This window comes from Callospermophilus lateralis, chromosome 3 (genome assembly GCF_048772815.1).
Source record: "Callospermophilus lateralis isolate mCalLat2 chromosome 3, mCalLat2.hap1, whole genome shotgun sequence".
Taxonomy (NCBI): Eukaryota; Metazoa; Chordata; class Mammalia; order Rodentia; family Sciuridae; genus Callospermophilus; species Callospermophilus lateralis.
Window position 1 is genome coordinate 47,825,974 of NC_135307.1, and position 19,509 is coordinate 47,845,482.

General features: G+C 38.6%; 2 protein-coding genes across 6 annotated transcripts in view; one reads left to right on the plus strand and one right to left on the minus strand.

The window, feature by feature from the left end:
* The first annotated feature begins 905 nt into the window (after positions 1-905).
* On the plus strand, positions 906-13,864 carry Pax9 (paired box 9). The gene is given in 4 exon segments (XM_076849315.1): positions 906-1,087; positions 1,089-1,732; positions 4,587-4,729; positions 13,610-13,864. Coding segments are annotated over 4 exon segments (1,224 nt in total).
* Positions 13,865-17,199: 3,335 nt separating this feature from the next.
* Slc25a21 (solute carrier family 25 member 21) overlaps positions 17,200-19,509 on the minus strand; it is a 502,454-nt gene continuing 500,144 nt past the window's right edge. For all 5 annotated transcript variants that reach the window (XM_076850212.2, XM_076850211.2, XM_076850213.2 and 2 more), the window contains one exon: positions 17,200-18,344. In XM_076850212.2, coding sequence (XP_076706327.1) covers positions 18,283-18,344 — 62 coding nt within the window. In that variant the 3' untranslated portion in view covers positions 17,200-18,282. The remainder of the gene's footprint in view (positions 18,345-19,509) is intronic.

Genomic DNA, 19,509 nt, shown 5'->3' on the forward strand with positions numbered 1-19,509 from the left:
CCTGAAAAAGACAGCGGAAGGAGTTTCCCGGACCGCGCTGTCACTCACCGAACGACACCAATCGTCACGCAGCTTGCCCTCGGACCCTCCTCTTTGGGGGTGTGCCCTTAGTGAGTGATAGACAGAGCCGCCCGGCCCTACTCAGCCCAGCCCACGTTACTGCTTAGATTGAAATGCAGAACTCAAGCCTCTTTCATCAGGGCACAGACTTCCTTTTACTCCTTCCTTTTGCACTCTCGCCTCCTCCTCCCGGGGAGAAGCTGAGGTACCAGCAACCCGGAGCAGCGACAGGCCGGGCCACTGAGGCCGTGAGAAAAGTTTTTTTCTGGGAGTGTGGAACTGGGGCCCGGTTGGTGTACTGTTCGGAGCAATGGGTGAGTGGCGGCGGGGGACGCTGTCAGAACCGAGCAGGGAGGGAGGGAGGGAGCGAGCGGGCGAGGAGGGAGGGAGGGAGTGCGAGGGCGCGCGCCACTGAGCGCTCACACTCTCCTTATTGACTTTGCTCGTGTTCCTACAAGTTGTAGGAACACGCTAAGGGTCAGCGACGCACAGCAGTTCAATCTGAACGCTGGCTACTGGGTTTCTGTTGGTGCCATTTTCTGATTTTAAGAGAAAAGAGCTGTGGCATTGGCGAGCTCTACAGCTCCAGTGGAAATCCAAGTTTTGTTTTACACACGCACACACACGCAAACAAAAACTTTCCAGCTTCCCCTAGACTTTGCGCGGGTCTCCGGGAGCGGCGCTGGTGACGAGTTGGTGGTGGGGAGGAGCGGCCCACGGACTTTTGGCTAGGAGGGGCGCGTTCGGGCGTCAAGACGGATTTCCCCGCCTGCTTCGACTTCAACACGCCAGCGGCCCTGAGTCTCGCCACATTACTTGCCTGTAGCAGCCGCCCCCACGCAGGGATGAGAAAGGGATCCCAACCGACCCGAGATTGTTTTGGGCCGTTCGGCAATGTTCGGGGACCTATGGTTTGGGGACAGTACAAGTGGTTAGTCAGGGGTGGGTGCGTGAGTTCTGTCCCCGGACACTCACAGTCCAAGTGGCAGGCGGCTGTCCCAAGCGGCGGGTGCGCGTCCCCGCGCGCTGTGTGTTCCTTTTGCAGAGCCAGCTTTCGGGGAGGTGAACCAGCTGGGAGGAGTGTTCGTGAACGGAAGGCCGCTGCCCAACGCCATCAGGCTTCGTATTGTGGAACTGGCCCAACTGGGCATCCGACCGTGTGACATCAGCCGCCAGCTACGGGTCTCTCACGGCTGCGTCAGCAAGATCCTGGCGCGCTACAATGAGACAGGCTCGATCTTGCCAGGAGCCATCGGGGGCAGCAAGCCCCGGGTCACCACTCCCACCGTGGTGAAACACATCCGGACCTACAAGCAGAGGGACCCCGGCATCTTCGCCTGGGAGATCCGGGACCGCCTGCTGGCGGACGGCGTGTGCGACAAGTACAACGTGCCCTCGGTGAGTTCCATCAGTCGCATTCTGCGCAACAAGATCGGCAACTTGGCCCAACAGGGTCATTACGACTCATACAAGCAGCACCAGCCCGCGCCGCAGCCTGCGCTTCCCTACAACCACATCTACTCATACCCCAGTCCCATCACGGCGGCTGCCGCCAAGGTGCCCACGCCACCCGGGGTGCCCGCCATCCCCGGCTCGGTGGCCATGCCGCGCACCTGGCCCTCTTCGCACTCTGTCACCGACATCCTGGGCATCCGCTCCATCACCGACCAAGGTAAGGGCTCAGAGACCTAGCGTGAGGACGTGCAGAGCCTGTCTTCGCACCCCCGCGGGGATCCCAGTGTCTGCGGCCTCGGGCTCCGCGTCCATCCCACCACCTGAGGCTTTTTTTTCTTTGGAAACGTAAGGAGACTTCCCAGGGGGTGTCCTGATCTCATTAACTTGAAACTCATGCCCCTGGTTTCCTTGCCACACACAGTCTCCAGCCTCATCTCAAACTACCAGACCCATAACATCCCCCGTCCCCAACACATGGTTCGCATTTTCCACCCTCCCCCGCCCCTCGCACTGCGGCAGCCTCAGCGGGCTGGCTGGCTTGGTGAGCGCTGCCCGGGCCCATTTGGGGCGCAGCCCTGGAGGCCCAAGCCGACTTAAGGTTGCCGGCGGCAGATGCCGCTACAGGCAACTTGTTTGGGGGATTAGATGTGACTGCTAGCAGTCTTATACGTTGTGGAAATTGTAATATTCTTCTCGGATTCAGGCAATCAGGCCAAATTCGCTCAGGCAGGAAGTTCAAATGTCACCTAATTGGTTTCATTCTTATGCTTCACTTCATTTTCCTCGGAAACGGAGGTCCCGGTTACTACTAGTAACTTTGTAACTTGCATTTAGCTGATTCCGGGTTTCCCTTTCTCCTCCCCCCACCTCACTTTTACCTTAACAGAGACATCCGTAGCACTGCATATGACGCAGACAAAATTATATGTCGTCCTTGCTACTGTTGTCCCCGGAGCCTGCCCCTTTCTTTTAGGGTCCCCTAGTCCCCGGGAAACAAGTGGACGTGTATCTAGTTCTTGCACGGCTTCAGCGGTGCCACCCCACTGTTCCTTTCCTTTCTCACCCCTGACCTTGCCGAGTCCTGAGGTCTTTCTGCGTGGTCAGAACGATTCCCGGAGCCCTCCTGCTCAGTCTGGCTTCCGCAGGAGACCTGTGTTTGTTTTCTTTTACTGCGCTGTTAAAAAATAAATAAAAAGGCGTTAACTTCTTTCTTGGTAGGGAGAAAAGAAAGTAAAAATGCGGTAGACACAGAATTTAAATAATGCAGAGATAGCCTACCTTCTTAATTTATCAGCATAAAGTTTAAAAAGTGCAGGGGGGGAAAAAAAACTAAATAGGAAAGGGGGAAATAGTTCCTTTAATTATTTCCTGCCTTTTGCAGTTGCCACCACATTGGCACAATTACCTTTTTAAGCAATTATAGCAGGGTCCTGATTTCTCATCTTTTTGTTTTTTGGCCATGAATTTACAGGAATCCAGTTTTGTCTTATTTGGAGCTAGTTGGGGCTTTAGTTGGAGAGAGTTTGCCCTTGATTTATAGGATAAACTGACCTCACTGACATTTAAAGGAAGCCCCTGTTCATGGGAAAGTGTGAGATCAGCAGAAATGGAAGCTCACAGGGGGATCTCAATTTCTTAAGATAACTTCAGGCTTGTGCCCACCGAGTGCCTTTTGTCTGGAAAGGCAAAGAACTCAGGCAGTTCTGGACCCAAACAGTCTCTTGGTGCAAAAAATAGGAGCACAATCTATTTCTTTGGAAGGGGGAGATATAGTGAAAAAAGGCTGATGGAGTTGAAAAGAAAACTTTTCTTCTCTAGGGATCCTACAATCAGACCAAATGTCAATTAGGAAAGTATAAGTATAGGATCATGGAGAGGCACAACTTTTCATTGTTGTTGATTGTGGATGTCAGCTTTGAACAACATGGTTTCAGACAAATCTGTAAACACAGAATGATAATTTCTTCAAAATGATCACCTTTTCAAAACACTGTTTTGGATGGAAGTGTTTAAAATTAAGTTATGGTGGCTATGTCAAACCTAATCCCTAGCTCCAAAATAGGAAACAAAAAGACATCACTTGTGGTCTAAGTATCTCCTTTAAAATTTTATTTGGTCACTTAAAGATGCCACTAATTCAATATGCAGAACAATCGATATTGTGTAATCACCTTACACTATATAATTTTCTTTGCATCTCCATCAAGAAATAAAAGGGTAACTGGTGGCTTCCCCCCTTTTCTTAATACTTGATTCTACTTTCATTTTTATTTCATTTTCTCTTATACTTAAAAAAAAAAAAAAACCTCTCTGTCTATATTTCTGCCACTGGCACTAATGCTATTTACAGTGTCAGCGACAGAATTTATTTTTGAGTCATACACATATAACCTCATATATTTAATGTGTACAGAGAGCACAGAAGAATAGTCCCTTGCTCAAACAAGTTGGAAATCTTGCATTTTGCATGTGTATTGTGTGCATCATTTATGTATTTGTTTGCAAAGGACTTGCAGGTCTTTCGCCCTATTTGTTGACATAAGTACCAGATCCCCACCATGCAGTGAGCACTTTTCTAGATGTCTCTGAACTCCAAGCCAGGTACCTCAGGTCAGGGCACTCCTCTCTCCGTTTTCAAACTGCCACAATCTTTACCACCTCCCTCCAGTTGGCCCCAGGTTAAAGAAAAAGGTATTCAACCTCACAGGTTCTTTCTATGAGGTTCATTCGGGAAAATTCTCAAGTTTCTTCCACGGAAAGGAGGAGGGAAATCCAGGGCTGCTTGAACAAAAGGCAACCCCCCCCCCCCAAAACCCCCAAACTATCTTCGTGCAGGCTTGGGTGGAACTCAGAGAGGCCTGCTCTTGGGCGAGTACAACTTTACTAGGTCCTGGGCTGTGAGTGGTGGAGGCCGCAGTTGGCCACGGGGACCCTCTGGGCCACCCTCTTCCCGCCCCCGCCCCGAGACTGTAGTCCGGGAGCACCCCGGTTGCTGGGCTAGGTTCCGGCCGCGTCTCCGGAGGGGGGCAAGCGGGCCAGCCATCAGCTTGACACCTTCTCCTCCTTCCCAGGAGTGAGCGACAGCTCCCCCTACCACAGCCCCAAGGTGGAGGAGTGGAGCAGCCTGGGCCGCAACAACTTCCCCGCGGCCGCTCCGCACGCGGTGAACGGGCTGGAGAAGGGAGCCTTGGAGCAGGAAGTCAAGTATGGTCAGGTGAGGAGCCGAGGGCCTGGCCAGGTGGGCCGCGCGGCGGAGGGCTTTGGGAGGTGGAGGACTCGGGTCCCTTTCTGAGCCCGAACCGAGACAAGCCCAGGCTGAGGACCTGCTGCTGCCATTAGCCGGATTCCCAGTTGATGGAGGCCGGACAGAGGCTCGAGCCTCCGAGGGCAGAGTTGAGGCCGCGACCCCCTCACCCCCGCCCGCCGGAGGCCAGGGCGTGTGCCCCCCTCAGGCGCGGCCCTGGGAAGCGCTTTCAGGCCTGTCTGGACCCGGGAGCGCGGGCAGGCCGCGCCTGAAGCCCTTCCGTTATTCGCAAAGGGGCTAGAATTAACCAAAAAAGGAATTTCCTGAAGGCCGGGGCCTCGCAGCCTGGGGTTCTCAGAACTGCGGCCCCCGAGCCAGGGGCGCCAGAGGATGGTCGCTCGGCCCCGCGGGACGCCTGTTGCAGGACCTGGAGCTCCGACCGCTCCCCTCAGGTGGTTCCCAGAGAGACCAGAGAAACCTAACGGAGTTACCATTTCCCGATTAAAGGTCGCCTCGTCCTCTCCCAAGGGAGGTTAGTGAGAAAACCTCAAATTACACGGACTGGCTTTGGACCATTTAATTTTTCTCCCCCCCCCGTCCCACCCCCAGCTCTCCAAAATAAAATTTAAAACACTTGTGTCCCCCTCCCCCTGGGGTGTGGGGGAAGCTAAGGAATCACCAAACGAAAACCCAAGAGACCGAGTCTAAATTCATCACTAAGATAGTCAAAGAGTTGGAAACTCTCAAAAACCGGACTTCAAGGCAGACCAAGATTTCCTGGAGCAGACCTCTGTAGGTTTGCAGATTTCTTAATCCCCAACTCCAGTTTCAAAGCCTCAAAATACTTAGTTTTTGTTTGATTATTTTGAAGGCTTACAAAGTTTAATGCTTTCTTATAGGATAAAATCAGCTTTTAAACTTAAGTGGGATTTATTAATAATAAGAATTTCTTATTCTTATTCATGGGGGACAGCCCGGTGTGTGATCCTTGTCACTGTTTTCTCTAACAAAGCCCAGTTCCACTTCCTCTTCCCTCCCTGATTTCGTTCAATCAGAGTCAGAATGCATATCAGCTATCCCATGATAAACACCACACAGAAAATAGCAAGAGCAGAATCCTCTTCCTCAGTCTCTTTCTGTTGCAAAGAATGCCAATGGGATATTATAAGGAAGTTTATCGTTTTCTTTTACAAAAGGGCCCCATTTATTTCACCACTCATCAAATATGTACAATGGTTAGAAGCTCTGATCTAGCACCACCACTTCTTAAGCAAGTTATTTAATTTTTTAGAGCCCTCATTTTTTTATCTTTAAAAGGAAGAAATAATAGTCCCAACCTCAAAAGATATGAGAATTCAATGAGATGATGCAACCATATGGCACATAGTAAGCACTCAGTAAATATTACCTACCTTCTAAATGCTACAGATTGACTTTTTAAAAATCAGCCATATTTAAAATAATACACGTTGTTTAGAAAGCCCATAGCAAAAAAAAAAAAAAAAAAAAATGTCGAGGCATTTTGTTACAAACACTAAAAAGGGTGTATACAAAACACTGAACATAATAGCAAGCATTTAAATAGGTATTTAGTACTTTTTATTAGCTCATCATTTCTTGGAATAACATTGTGAAGTATAGTTTTAAGAGTTTCTAATTCTCCTGTGTAGTTGATGAACCCAGTTTATGTATAAACCAGCCTTAAATCCAAAACATCTATAGTTTTTTTCATTTTTACTCTTTTGACTTACATATGTTGTAAATCATTTTATTCTTTTGACTTACGTTGAAGAGATGGTTAATTTATGATACATTTCAAAACCAATCTGTCAATTAATTTAAAATGAAAAAATTAAATATGATTTCAAATAATCCACTGTATGTATTCTGAACACTAAAATAGATTACCTTTTATAAACTGAATGTGAAATCATATTTATTATTGATTAGTTTTACAAAAGCAAGTGATTTAAATCAGTGGCCACATATTGCTCTAAATATTTGAGAACACATTTTATTTTTTTTACAGAATAAAAATGATTTTAATCAAACTAATATTTGAAAAGTTCTGAATTGTAACATGCTTGTCTTCTGCTTTGTCATGTAGGTAGGTAATTAAAATGATGCAGAATTTCAGAATATGAAAAGTTTCTAAGCTTAATGTAAGTCAGTTGCTAGTCTATTATGATTATTAAAATAGTGCTTAATACTGACAATAGGCTACATAGGCATATAAGCTTAGGTTGTATCAGTTTTTTATCCATTTTGGACTTTACCTTCATTGAGGGTAAAGTGATATATTAACATTCACTTATAAAATTGCAAAGGTGAAGTATATAGCATATGTGTGTGTGTGCATTTCTCTTACTTGTAATCTTTCAAAATGTTATTATATTCCAACCAAAATGTGAACTCAGGTAACATTTCCCCCTCTGTATGAATAACTATCAAAACTTGAAAGTTTTGACAAAAGCTGAAAATTTTTGCCCAAAATAATTTCAGAGCATTTATGGTTGTTATTAAATAATGCAAAATGATATTATACCAGTTTCATTTTAGTATATAAAGGAGGAAATTGAGAATTCAGAATCAGGGCTTAGAGCACATTTTGTCAGAAGTCCCGTATAAAATTACCAAATGGCTGAACTGGCAACTAATTATGGATCCTATTGATTACGGTAATCTACAGTTTTTATTTTTAAATTACATGGAAAGATAGAAAGAGGACTGTGCAGCTATATACATATCTTTTGTTTTAAAAATTAGTTTAGAATATTAAAATTTTCTCTTACACATTAACTCTACACCCTAATTGACATATTATTATTCAGAAGACTTTATTGAGTATCTCTGAAGATAGAATATTTACTTCTTTTAGTTTTTCCACTTACATTTAATATTGAGCTGGACATTTTAATCTCAGCTAATTCTGAATGGCAACAATGTTCCCTGGTCCTAATGACTGATTCTGTTCTGTTAAAAGCATAAAACTGCTATTGAATATAATCAAATAGCAAAAGAACATTAAATAGACAAACAAGAGGTTGGACTATATCTGCCCTTTTTACATGGAACTTGGCGAATTAATGCCTTGTTTTATTCAAACAGTTTATAAGTAACTGTATTGTTCTTTTCTACAAATGAATATACTTTCTCAGAAAAAATTATTGCTTATCTGGTCCTTTAAAGTAATCTGAATGGTAGATTTACAAGTTTTCAGTTTCTTCATTTTGGGGTTGCATATGTTAACTCAGTAACTTTAATATAACACCAATTACAAATTCAGATATCAGAAATAGAGAATAGTCTATAAATATTTGAATTTCTAAAAGTTCAGAATTAAATATGTTGTGAAAACAGTTAAATTTAAAGACATGATCTGAAATTTTCGCAAAGCATTCACTTGTACATTGTCTTTGAATTGAAGATAGTATTCAATCCTGAATGTAATTTTCTAGTGCATTATTTTAAAAACTAGCTGTCCTTGGGGACATATAGTTCTCATGAAGGAAGAAGTGAAATTATACTGAATTTTCTTTACTTCAAATAAAGTTAACTTTTGTTAAATAATTTATAATTTTATACGGAATGAAATCTTAGACAAATACCAATAAAGAGTATTTGAAATCGATAATATTATCTATTATGAAAAATATTATTTGACCTGGCTAACTTTTAACTAGTATTAGTTTTAATCAAAATTAATTTTATACCAGTAAAATGTGTCATATAACATATCAGGAAAGGATAATTAAGAAATTTTAAGATTATTCAAAATAACTCAAAGAAAGGGTTCTTAATGTTCTTACCCAGGAAATGATAATAAATGCTTGAGGCAGTGGATGTTCTAAAAACCATGATTTGATTATTACACAATGTATGCATGTATCCAAATACCACACTGCACCCCATCAATTGTAGAATTATTATGTGTCAACAAAACACAAAATGAAACTTTTAAAAATAAGCTGTTGAAGGCTACACCAATTTTAATAACATTTTAGAAAAATTAGAATTAAAAATTGGAAACTTTGCAGCAGCTTCCCACTACCTGGAGACATTTAGCTTTGCAGTGTGATAACTAAACATAATTAAGATCCTTGTGGGTGAATGTTAAAACCATATTTGTAACCATCATTTCATTTTATCAGGTTTGTTTTAGTAGGTCATTACATAATGAATTAACAAGGGAAAAACAATAGTCAGGAAAATGATTTCACCAAAAAAGCATCTTGCTTATTTGCAGATATGAAACTTTTTCTTGATTATGATATCAATATTGAAATTCTAGGTGAAGTACAACTTCATTGTGGCTAAATATACTTTAATATAAAGCCAAGGTAAATATATTTTATGAGAAGGAGACGACCAGGTAGTGCTGATAAGTGGATGATAGATTGGGGTAGAGATTCTGACACTGTAATTTGTGTTTTCTTCAAGAGAGAATATGTTGAGCAGACAATTCCCCAAATTTGAAAAATAAACTATAAGCTCTAATTGCCAGTTATCATAACAATCCTCCCTCCCTATGATCACAAGTATTTGGATACTACTGCAATTCCATTTTCTTGGAAGGAAAAGAGGAAAAAATGGAATAATCATAAATCCAATAATGAAATGTGTAGTTTAGAAATTTTGTTTACTTTTTTAACAACTTTATTCATTTTGTTTAAAGTGTAATGTTAGCTCTGTGATAAAGGGTACCTAGCTTTTTGTTTTGTCCTTAAACTACCACATCTTTTGCTTTCACAGACCTATAGTAACTTGAGTTTAGAAAATGTCTAAGATGTGTTCTATTTTATGGGGATACAAGGTAATTAAGGCAAGTCCCTGTCTTTGAACAGGTTCTAATCTAGCCCTCTGCTGACATAGCTTTTCAACATGTTCATTAAAACTACTTTTTAAAAACTGAAAAATCTACTTCTCTCATATTTTAGAACAGGTGAAATGAAAGTTCATGCTTTCATTCTTCTCTGATAACCATAACCAGAACTACATTTCATTTTAAATATTGTTTTAGACTGTTTCCCGTAATGTCCATGTGATGAAAGTTCTCTTTTCCTAAAAATACTCCACAAAGAAATAACTTATTTTTTTCCAGGGTATGCATTTTGGTCTGTTTTTCTTTGTATTAGTAAATCTTATTTTCAAAATTAGGCAGAAGATAATATGCTATAGGGAAGGCCCTTGCATAGTCCTTCAGGGTAAGGAATTCTCAAGGCTATGGGAGATCTACAAGAAAAATAAATTGATGGGTTGAAGTCTTATTTATTTAATATTTAGGCAGAGTCATTTTCAAAAATGAGATTTCCATTACATGCCCATTGCTGAAGTTTCATTTGGAAAATTTGTTTACTCTTCCCTGGGGATTCCATATGTTGGTTGATTTATAAATCATATTTACAATCCAATTAAATAGAGTAATTTAGCTTGTTTGCTCCCACTATATTTATGGTGTACATTTGGTAGCGTACTCAGCTAGCTAGCTTTTCAGATTAATTACATGCCCTTCAATGAAAACATTAAACAGATTTGGGGAGTTTAAGTCGTGTACTCTTTTACTCGAAAGAATAAACAAACATCAATGCTACCTGTAGTTGTTTCCTTTGCAGTGGAAAATTTTACTCTTTCAGTGATTGCTTCATAAATAACAATTACTTTACCCAGTAGAGATTTATATCTTTTACTAATGTCATGTTTCAAAATTAATAGTGAGAAAATTGATGTGTTTATTGAGTCATTAGAATGAATGAATAGTGTAGGTGGCAGGAGGCAGGTACATTTTGAAGCCAGTTGTTCTCTCTTGCTTACTCATTTTTTTCTAAATTTCTAAATCTGAACTTCAAAAGTAAAATGAAAAGTTAAGACCTCCCCTAATCTAGGTCATTATTTAACCCAAGGAAAAGCTAAGGTTATTATTTTTATACTGCTGCTTTTATACTAAGGTTGATTTTTTTTAAAGCAAACACTAAGCAAGAAGAAATCACCCCTTTTTGAGCTTTTCTTTCTACCCTTTCTGTAATACAGAGGGGATTCTATCAATAAAGTGACACTAAATAAAGATTGTAGATTTTAGAGAACTTTGAAGTGTTTAATACTAGTAGAATAATAACATAAAGGAAGTTTGGTATGCTAAGTATGAGAAATTGGACATAAAGGTATAAAATGGTAGTATTTTTTTATGTTGATAAGTGAATATAGTCATGGAGTAAGTAAGGTACCTGAAGGTAAGGCCTAAGTCTGATATTTTGCTTTCCCTAAGTTCCAGGAGCATTATCTAAGATGAAAGTCATATTCAGCATGGTTTATATTCCAGGGTGAGTGTCTTGGGATGGAATGCAGGGTCTTTACAAGCCAAGCATGCTTTCTACCACTGAGCTGTATTCCCAGGCCTTAACATTCTTATTTTACTTTTCTAGGTGCACACTGATCAATAGTATTAAATACTATCCCTAGGAGAAGGCCAAGTACTGATGTGAACATCTTTCCACAATTCTATTGGAATGATCCCTTTCTAAACGTAAATTTCTTTTAGATTATTGGGGAAACTCTGAAGAAAAGTGATTAAAACTATAATCTCTATGAAATGCTGGATTGATAACTATCTTGATGTTCATTTTCTAAGAACCTTAATGTGAGATAAAATTAGCCATTTGAGATATAATTAGTCATTCTCAAAATGGAGAAAAAAGGATTTTTTAAAAAAGCAAAAAAAAAAAAAGAATCTAACAATGAGAATTGAGTTCTAGAAGATGAAAGAATCTTTTACTAAATGTTATCTCAAAAGACAGTCTAGTTTGATATTAATTGGATCTGTCTTCTAATTTTCCAGAAAAAAAACAGCATGATGCACTACAGAAGACCCTGCATCAGACAGGGGTGATAAATTCTTTTAATTCATGGCCACGGACTGGCCACTTGGCTTGGAGTAAATGGATAAATCCTTCCATCTACATCCGTTTTTTTTTTCCGATGGTGATATGCAATGGTTTCTTTGCTAATGATGCTGTGTTTTGTTTAAAAAAATGCAGCATCTTTCTTGGGATCCCTTGAAATATATTTTAATTTCAATTGAACATTATATCATATTCATAATATATTATCTTGTAATTGTGATAAACCCAACAGTTTACAATTCATTAATCCTCATAATTCTGTAATATATGTTGAATATTTCTTGGTGCCTAAGACACAGTAGACACTCAAGAAACTTTAATTTCCTTTCTTTTCCCCCATTTTTCAAAGAGTAAACATTGACAAGTAGAAGAACACCAAGGTGTATATTCTTCCAAACCCAAGATACAAGGTTAATATATTTTTTTCTTATTTTGTCAGAAATTCATGAGAAATGCTCAACTACACCCATGTATATATTCTTCTACTACTACTACTACTACTACTACTACTACACACACACACACACACACACTTTCATTGCAAACATACTTTTTGAGACTCTACCATTGCATTCTCACAGGTGTAAAAATGAAAATAATAGCCAAGTAAATTAAATATAAAACAATTTTCAGGGCGAGTGATAAAGCTGAATGGTAGAGTTCATGCTTAGCAGTGCAAGGCCCTAGGTTCAATCCCCAGTGTTGAAAAAAAGGAAAATATAAAAAACAACAATTTCTGTTTTATAATTGAATTGGATAAAATAACTAAGACATGTCTGATTTATTTAAGAATTAAATTGAGTTTTCTAATTGAATTTTCATATTTACTTATATTTTCACTAGGAAATATGTTAATGTGTTAGCCCATTCATGTCATGACCAGGAAATAGGTTTCATTATTTATCTCTAAATAGTGTAGAAATAGAGGAGAAAAAAAATAAGCTACTTGAAGAAGAGTGCCGAGTGTTCATGCCAGAAGTAGGATTAGAAATCAGGGTGTTTTTGGTGTTGTTAATAGTAACGATACCAACAATAATTTATTGGGTGCCAAAAGAGCACTGGTTTCTAGGCAGGCTTGCCTGCCAGGGCTGTTGCGTTTTGTTTGCAAACAAAGATTTTTTTTTCAAACAAAGATCTAAGTTAATTTCAAGAGATTTGTTCATATGGGTTTTAAATACTCATACTATTGAGCACAAAACATTTTCAAACAAAATTTCCAATTTTAAAGCCATGCATATGCAGTTAATTTGTATTTGGCTAGACAATTTCCTTTCTGATAAAATTTTGGAAAAAAAATCCCAGTGTTCATTAAACAAACAAACAAACAAAACACTTGCACGACAAAACATGATTTTACGTGTCTTTTGTCCAACCAGAATTTTCAACTTGATGTCTTAAAATATGGGCCATGTTTTTATTTATTTTCTTCCAAAATTTTATCAGAAAGGAAATAAAGTCTTGCTAATTTTGTATTTCTAATGTGACAGCCCATACTCTGTGCCCTTTTTTTACTGGAAATGAAAGCTATACCAACCAGGCCAGTCACAAATGCCGCAACAAAAGAGCCAACAAAACCAAGGCATTGGGATAGTTGACAAAGGCAGTGTGGACCGCTGAACAGATTTCTGAGAGTATTTAATCACCATTAATTCTTTCTTTGCCCTGCTTCTTCTTCCTACATTTCCAAGTTGCAAAAGCAAATAGTGTGAACTTTCTGGTTGTAGCTTCCTTAACACTTTTGTGGAAAGAATAATATCTTGCTTTTCAGCCTCATTTGTTTAAGTAGCAAAACTTTGAGTGCCTTTAGAATGTAATTCAGATCAGATCTAAAAAAAAATGCTTCAAATAGTATAGTAATAATATTATTAGCTTGCTCAGAATTTATATTTTGCTTCTTTCTAAGAACCTGTGGATTACAAAAAATGTGATTATTTTTCATCTCCTTTTCTCCTAGGCACCAAACGGTCTCCCAGCTGTGAGCAGTTTTGTGTCAGCATCCAGCATGGCTCCTTACCCCACCCCAGCCCAAGTGTCACCTTACATGACCTACAGCGCTGCTCCTTCTGGTTACGTTGCTGGACATGGGTGGCAACATGCGGGTGGCACCCCACTGTCCCCCCACAACTGTGACATTCCGGCATCGCTGGCCTTCAAGGGAATGCAGGCAGCCAGAGAAGGTAGTCATTCTGTCACCGCTTCTGCACTCTGATGAGAAATTCCATCTCCAGCAGCTGCTCTCGGGTCTCCCCTTCTCAGCACATCCTCCCCACTTTCCCAGGTTTCACATCTCACCCCTCCTGCCTTCCACCCTTCTTGCCTGGAGAGCTGGCTTTACAGACTCGCATCCTTTGTGCTGATGACACTTAAATATTTCTTGCCATAACCTCTTTCTTGCAGAAAACCTGACACGACTTAGGATTTAAAAACAAAAGCAACGTTAAGGATTGAATGAGACTTTTGTGTTGCCCACACACTGTTTAAACGTAGTGAAGAAATCTACACCCCTCAAAGGGCTTAAGGAACTTTTAAACTAGTCTTTGGTAAAACCACACATGTATATTTATTCTAAATCAACCTGAACTTTTGAAATGTGCAATTGTTGAGATTTTGCAAAATCAATAAAGAAAAACACATGTAGAAAAAAAGTTATGCTACACCCTCTAATCAAATAAGGTGACCAAGTAAGCCTTAATTTACCATTAGGAAACCAATCAATAATTGACTTGTTTGAGTGATCCTTTGTTTATTTTTAAGAGATAACCTATTTTGTCGATAAATATGTAGAACACAAGCAATTTCTGAATTTAGCTCCTGGTGTTTTGTCTTGGTTCCAAATACAGTAATGTTTATATTTTCTATTAGTTTGTAAATATGGACTCTGGGTGGTGCATTTGTGTCTTCATTCCATGGGATATCCCCTTCTCCCCAACCCCACCTCCTCTCTATTTTGTTTTTCTTTCTTTTTTGCAAAGGTGACTTTCTGGCAACATCTCTGTCTTTGTTTGGTGGTGGGCTTCTTGGGCTCCTGGACCTCAACTTGCCCCCAAATTTTGTGTGGGCAGTGAAGGCTTCAGCATCATGAAGGACACTTTCTTTCTACAGCAGAGGACTCAAAAAACAGATAAAACAAGCTATTCTCCCATTTTGTATTCTAGTCAAACAACACACATGCCAAGCATATAAAGATAAGGGGGTGGAAAATATCTGAATGAGAAAGGCTCTAAAGGAAGTCACTTAGAAGCAAGTTTAATGTGAAATGTTTTACAAAGACACTTAAAATGAACTTTATGTTAAGAAAACCACTGTGAAACTAAATTGTACTGTTATTGTTGGCTTACCTGTGTGTTCAGCAATCACAGCCCAAAATTATGTTGTAACTTAAAGAAAATGGAAAATTCTGCTCTAATGAATGTAACAATGGCTTGCTGTGAAGTTTACATTGTTGTACAGAACATGTTTCACATGTACGTAAATTGGTGGTGGTATTAGAAATACAAATGCTATTTAATTTTAATGAATTCCCTTTATTCATTTCTGGAATTACAGGATGCAGATTAACTGATAAATCTTACTAGACCAATTTCTTTTTCACTTTAATGTTAATAATAGAGCGGTGGGATATATGTGTGTGTGAGCATGTGATTATGTGTTGTATTTTGAAACAATTGATTTTTCTTTGGTAAAATTCTACAGTTCTTATACCTTCTGTTTAGGAAATTCTTCCTGCTTGGCAATATAGGCTTTAAAATACATTTTTAGAACATTGGTACAATTCATCTATTGGAAAATTAATATATTGTGGGCTTTTATTTGGTATTAATTCTGTGCAATAACTAAAAGGGCACCTCATTAGATATGGATGTTAAAGATACATTCATTGAGTGATTTCAACGTCTTCATATCTGTGCTGTGCACAGCGACATGGCAATCCAGTTCTGCCTCATAGGTTTCATGGCTTCCTTTAATACTTAGATGGCTAGATCAGTTAGTTTTTCAAATCACTAGGTTGTAAACACTAAGCAGATTTCTGACATACAAGTAATGTTCTAGGAACTGCTTTTTTGCAAGCAGCAGATAACTTATAGAGAGCTTTGAACTGCATTTATTTCTAAAGCAACTGAAGTCTAGTGCTACAAACAGAGGATTACAACTTCTGAGAAGAATAAGCAGAAAGAGCAGATGAACTCTCAGGGCCATAGTCTTCCTTTGATCTTGTAAAACTCCAATTGACATCTGGAGTTCCTAGTCTGGTGAGAAAATAGACTATAAACCAAATGGAACAATGATCCTATCCAATATTTTGGTGGAGACTTTAAAACCATACCATACAAGGACTCACCTGATGTCCAGAAAAACTGACAAAAAAAGTACAGAATTATTTTCTATCAAATGTTTTTAGGTGGCTACTAAGCATCTTTAAAAAAATATTAAATGTTGTATGGAAACAAAACTAAATGTTATTTTCTTTATCTAAATTAATCTCTTGTTATTGTTATTTATGGTTATCTGGATCCTTTATTTTTAAAAATCTAATATTAGTGATATCAAAGTTTTCATTTCTCTTCCTTCCTCTTTTTGTTTTTGTTTTTAGCAACCATAAATTCCAATGGAATAATTTTAAAAAAACAACAGAAAGTCCAAATACAATTTGCTATTCAAAGTAAATTATTATTTGAAGCCACTTTAAAAATTCTTGAGAAGGAAAATGGAATGGGATATGGGATTAGGACTATTTAATTTTTAAACACTATTCTTATTATTTAATGTTAACATTTCCTCTGTTTCTTAGAGGGTGAAGGGTTGATATTAAATTGGCAAATGCACTCTTTGGAAATCCTTTTCCATTTTGTCCACATGGCAGGGTTAAACATTTAATTTCATGGCCTCTGTGCATATAGTGCTCTCTCACAGTATGCAAGAGTATTACCTGCAAGGATAGAATGCAGTTGTGCAACGTAGACACATTCTTGTTTCTCTTGGTTTTCTGTTTTTAATGACCCACTTATTGAATATTGGGCTGAAATATAAATTTAAAAAATCACCTTGGAAAGGATGTACAACAGAAGGCTGTGTGTGTATATACAGTATGTTAAAAAGCCTTTTATTTTTATACTTCAAATGCTCTAAATTAATAAAAACTAATAATTACTGTGCTATCTTTACTTTTTATTTTCAGAATGCTTTGGTAGAAGAGTTACTTAGTAGAAATATCCCATAGTAGTAGTTCATAACAGGTTTCATCTAGAACATGCAGATATTTTTGTTGACTCATTACTGAAGTAGCATCATTTCAGGATGAAGATATAAAATCAACTTTGGTTATATCAAGACCAAAGAGCTATTTTTTTAGAGTGCATGTTAGTACAAGAATGCTTGGAAATGCTAAGAATGTACTTCTATTTTGAAATATTTTTTCTTTCATACATATTTTAGTATTATAGACAATAAACTTTACACCTAAATCTGTCACTTAAAACTAACTACCTAGAAATGTAGTTTTACTCTACACTTTTTTTTTTCCTGTGCTAGGGATAGAACCCAGGATCTGGTACATGGGTGCATGCTAGGCAAGTGCTTTATCACTGAGCCACACACTCGACCTCTACATTCTTTTTTCCCCTCCACCCAGTACTTCAGATTGAAGCCAGGGTTGCTCTACCACTGAGCTACATCCCCAGTTCTTTTTGCTTTTTATCTTGAGACAAGGTTGCTGAGGCAGGCCTCAAAGTTGGGAACCTCCTGCTCAACTTCCCAAGTCACTGGGATTACAGGTGTATGCCCCTACATCCTGCTTTACATTGTTCTTAAGAATGACATAGGTAGGAGTTCTGTAGGAGGATATTTGGATGCAGTTACAGACAGCACAAATTGGCCCAAGGAGTGCTTCCAATTTGTGACTAACATTAATATTTCAGCGACAAAACTTGTCTTCAAAGTAGTTTAATTTCATGTATTCCATTAGTAGTAAAATACATCAGATAGCATGACTTAAAATATATCTACTTAATCAATCATGTAAAATATAAAGTAGATTTAGGAAACTAGAACTAGAGAACAGATTTACATTTTAATAACATTCATGAAATTAAACATTCTTAAAAAGTCATTTTAATGCATTTTGAAAATATTCTCCTTCTGTTCTTTAAATATTACTAGTGGAAAAAGTTAACTTCTTATAAAAACGTTAACTATTTTTTTCACCCAGTTTTTCTCAAAATAGCCACAGAAGAATTTACTTTCAAGAACTTAAGCATTTCTAGGCCTCTTAGGAAAAAAACAATTATCATTATAATGAATTTTCATTATGAAGTAGTATAAGAGGAACATAAGTGATGAAACTCATTTTGCTTTTATAAAACATAACTGATTCCTATGTAATTTTAATACTCAACTTATATTTCTCATTGTTTCATACTATTTTTTTCACAGCTTTATGTATATGACCCAAACTATCATTTCAAGTTGCCTAAAGATAATTTCTAACGTCTCAAAATAGGCTTTGTTCTTAAACAAGCTGTTTTCCCCTTCATAATCGTATGCCTAGTTTAGCTGATCCGTAGTCTTTCCTCTTCATGGGGTTGCAGAGCAAATACCCATTATCTCAAGGGGAAAATGCTTGGGAGGCAGTCACCAGTTCTCTTGCAGCCATGAATAGGTGTATTCATAAACCAGCAGCATCACTGCACCACCTAGAAAAGAAAAGAACTGTGTTTGTTTGTCACAAATTCTGTGAAACAGCACTGTTCCCCTGGGGTTTCAGAATCCATGAAGTCCCAGGCAGCCCATCAGGCAGGGCTGTTTGGAACTACCAGTTCTGGAGCTCCAATACATAGATACAAAACTATTGTGGAAAATTCTCAGGGTAAAATCAAGACCATCTTGAGTATCCAAATACATTTTTTCCTCATGAGTTTCTGCAACTTTCATCATTTCTCATCAGATTCTTTTTTCAGGCACTTTTAATTTTTAAAAGTAAATAAATATAGACATATTTAGTCATGTAAGGGCATGCGGCTTTCCTGTGAACAGAAACCTTTAGCTTCTTCATACGTAGGCACAGGAATTTATCTTTTTCAGTCCATAATCGGCATTGTCTTAGGAAATCTCTAAGATGGTGTTTGACAGATGAGTCTATTTATTTCGGATGGCTTTCAAAGTGAATTGTAATGTGAAAAAATATCTTCTGAATGCTTTTTAAAATCTGTACTTGTAAAAGTCGTGAAAAAAAAAGGAGGTTGGAAGCTAACCATCATTTCATTTATCTACCTAAGATGTATATAGATTTGAACTTGAAAACTTGGTAGGTGAGTTGAGTGGCATGAGACCACGATTTGTCTTGGAAGAAAAGAATTGTATGAAAAGAGGTTTTCTGTGTAACAAAGCAACAGGAATATGATTCAGGAAAGCAAGTTCAATACTGGGAGAAGCAATTGCATGTGAATCATTTTGTCTTCTATCTGATGCAGAAATAGTATGTATCCTCTACTTTAGGACAATCCTTCCGTGTCTAATGGTAGGAAAAATATTACAAGATCAAAATATGGACAAGTATATTGAGCACAACTTTGAGAAGACTCAGCTGTCTCAAGAGAAGATTGACTCCTGACAGAAAGAAATGAAACTCAATTTTGATCTTATTTGTGTACACTTCCATATGCTTCTTTTTTTTTTTTATCTACATGCTGCACATGTTTGTGAAACCATATACCAAAGATGATTATCTGTCTGTAATTTTCATTTTTAACCCATGAAGATACTCTATTAGGCCCCTTACAGCTGCTGTCACCCTCTGGGAACTCAGCAAACAAAAGAAAATGAACCACAAATGCATATGTGATTACTGTGTTTACTCTT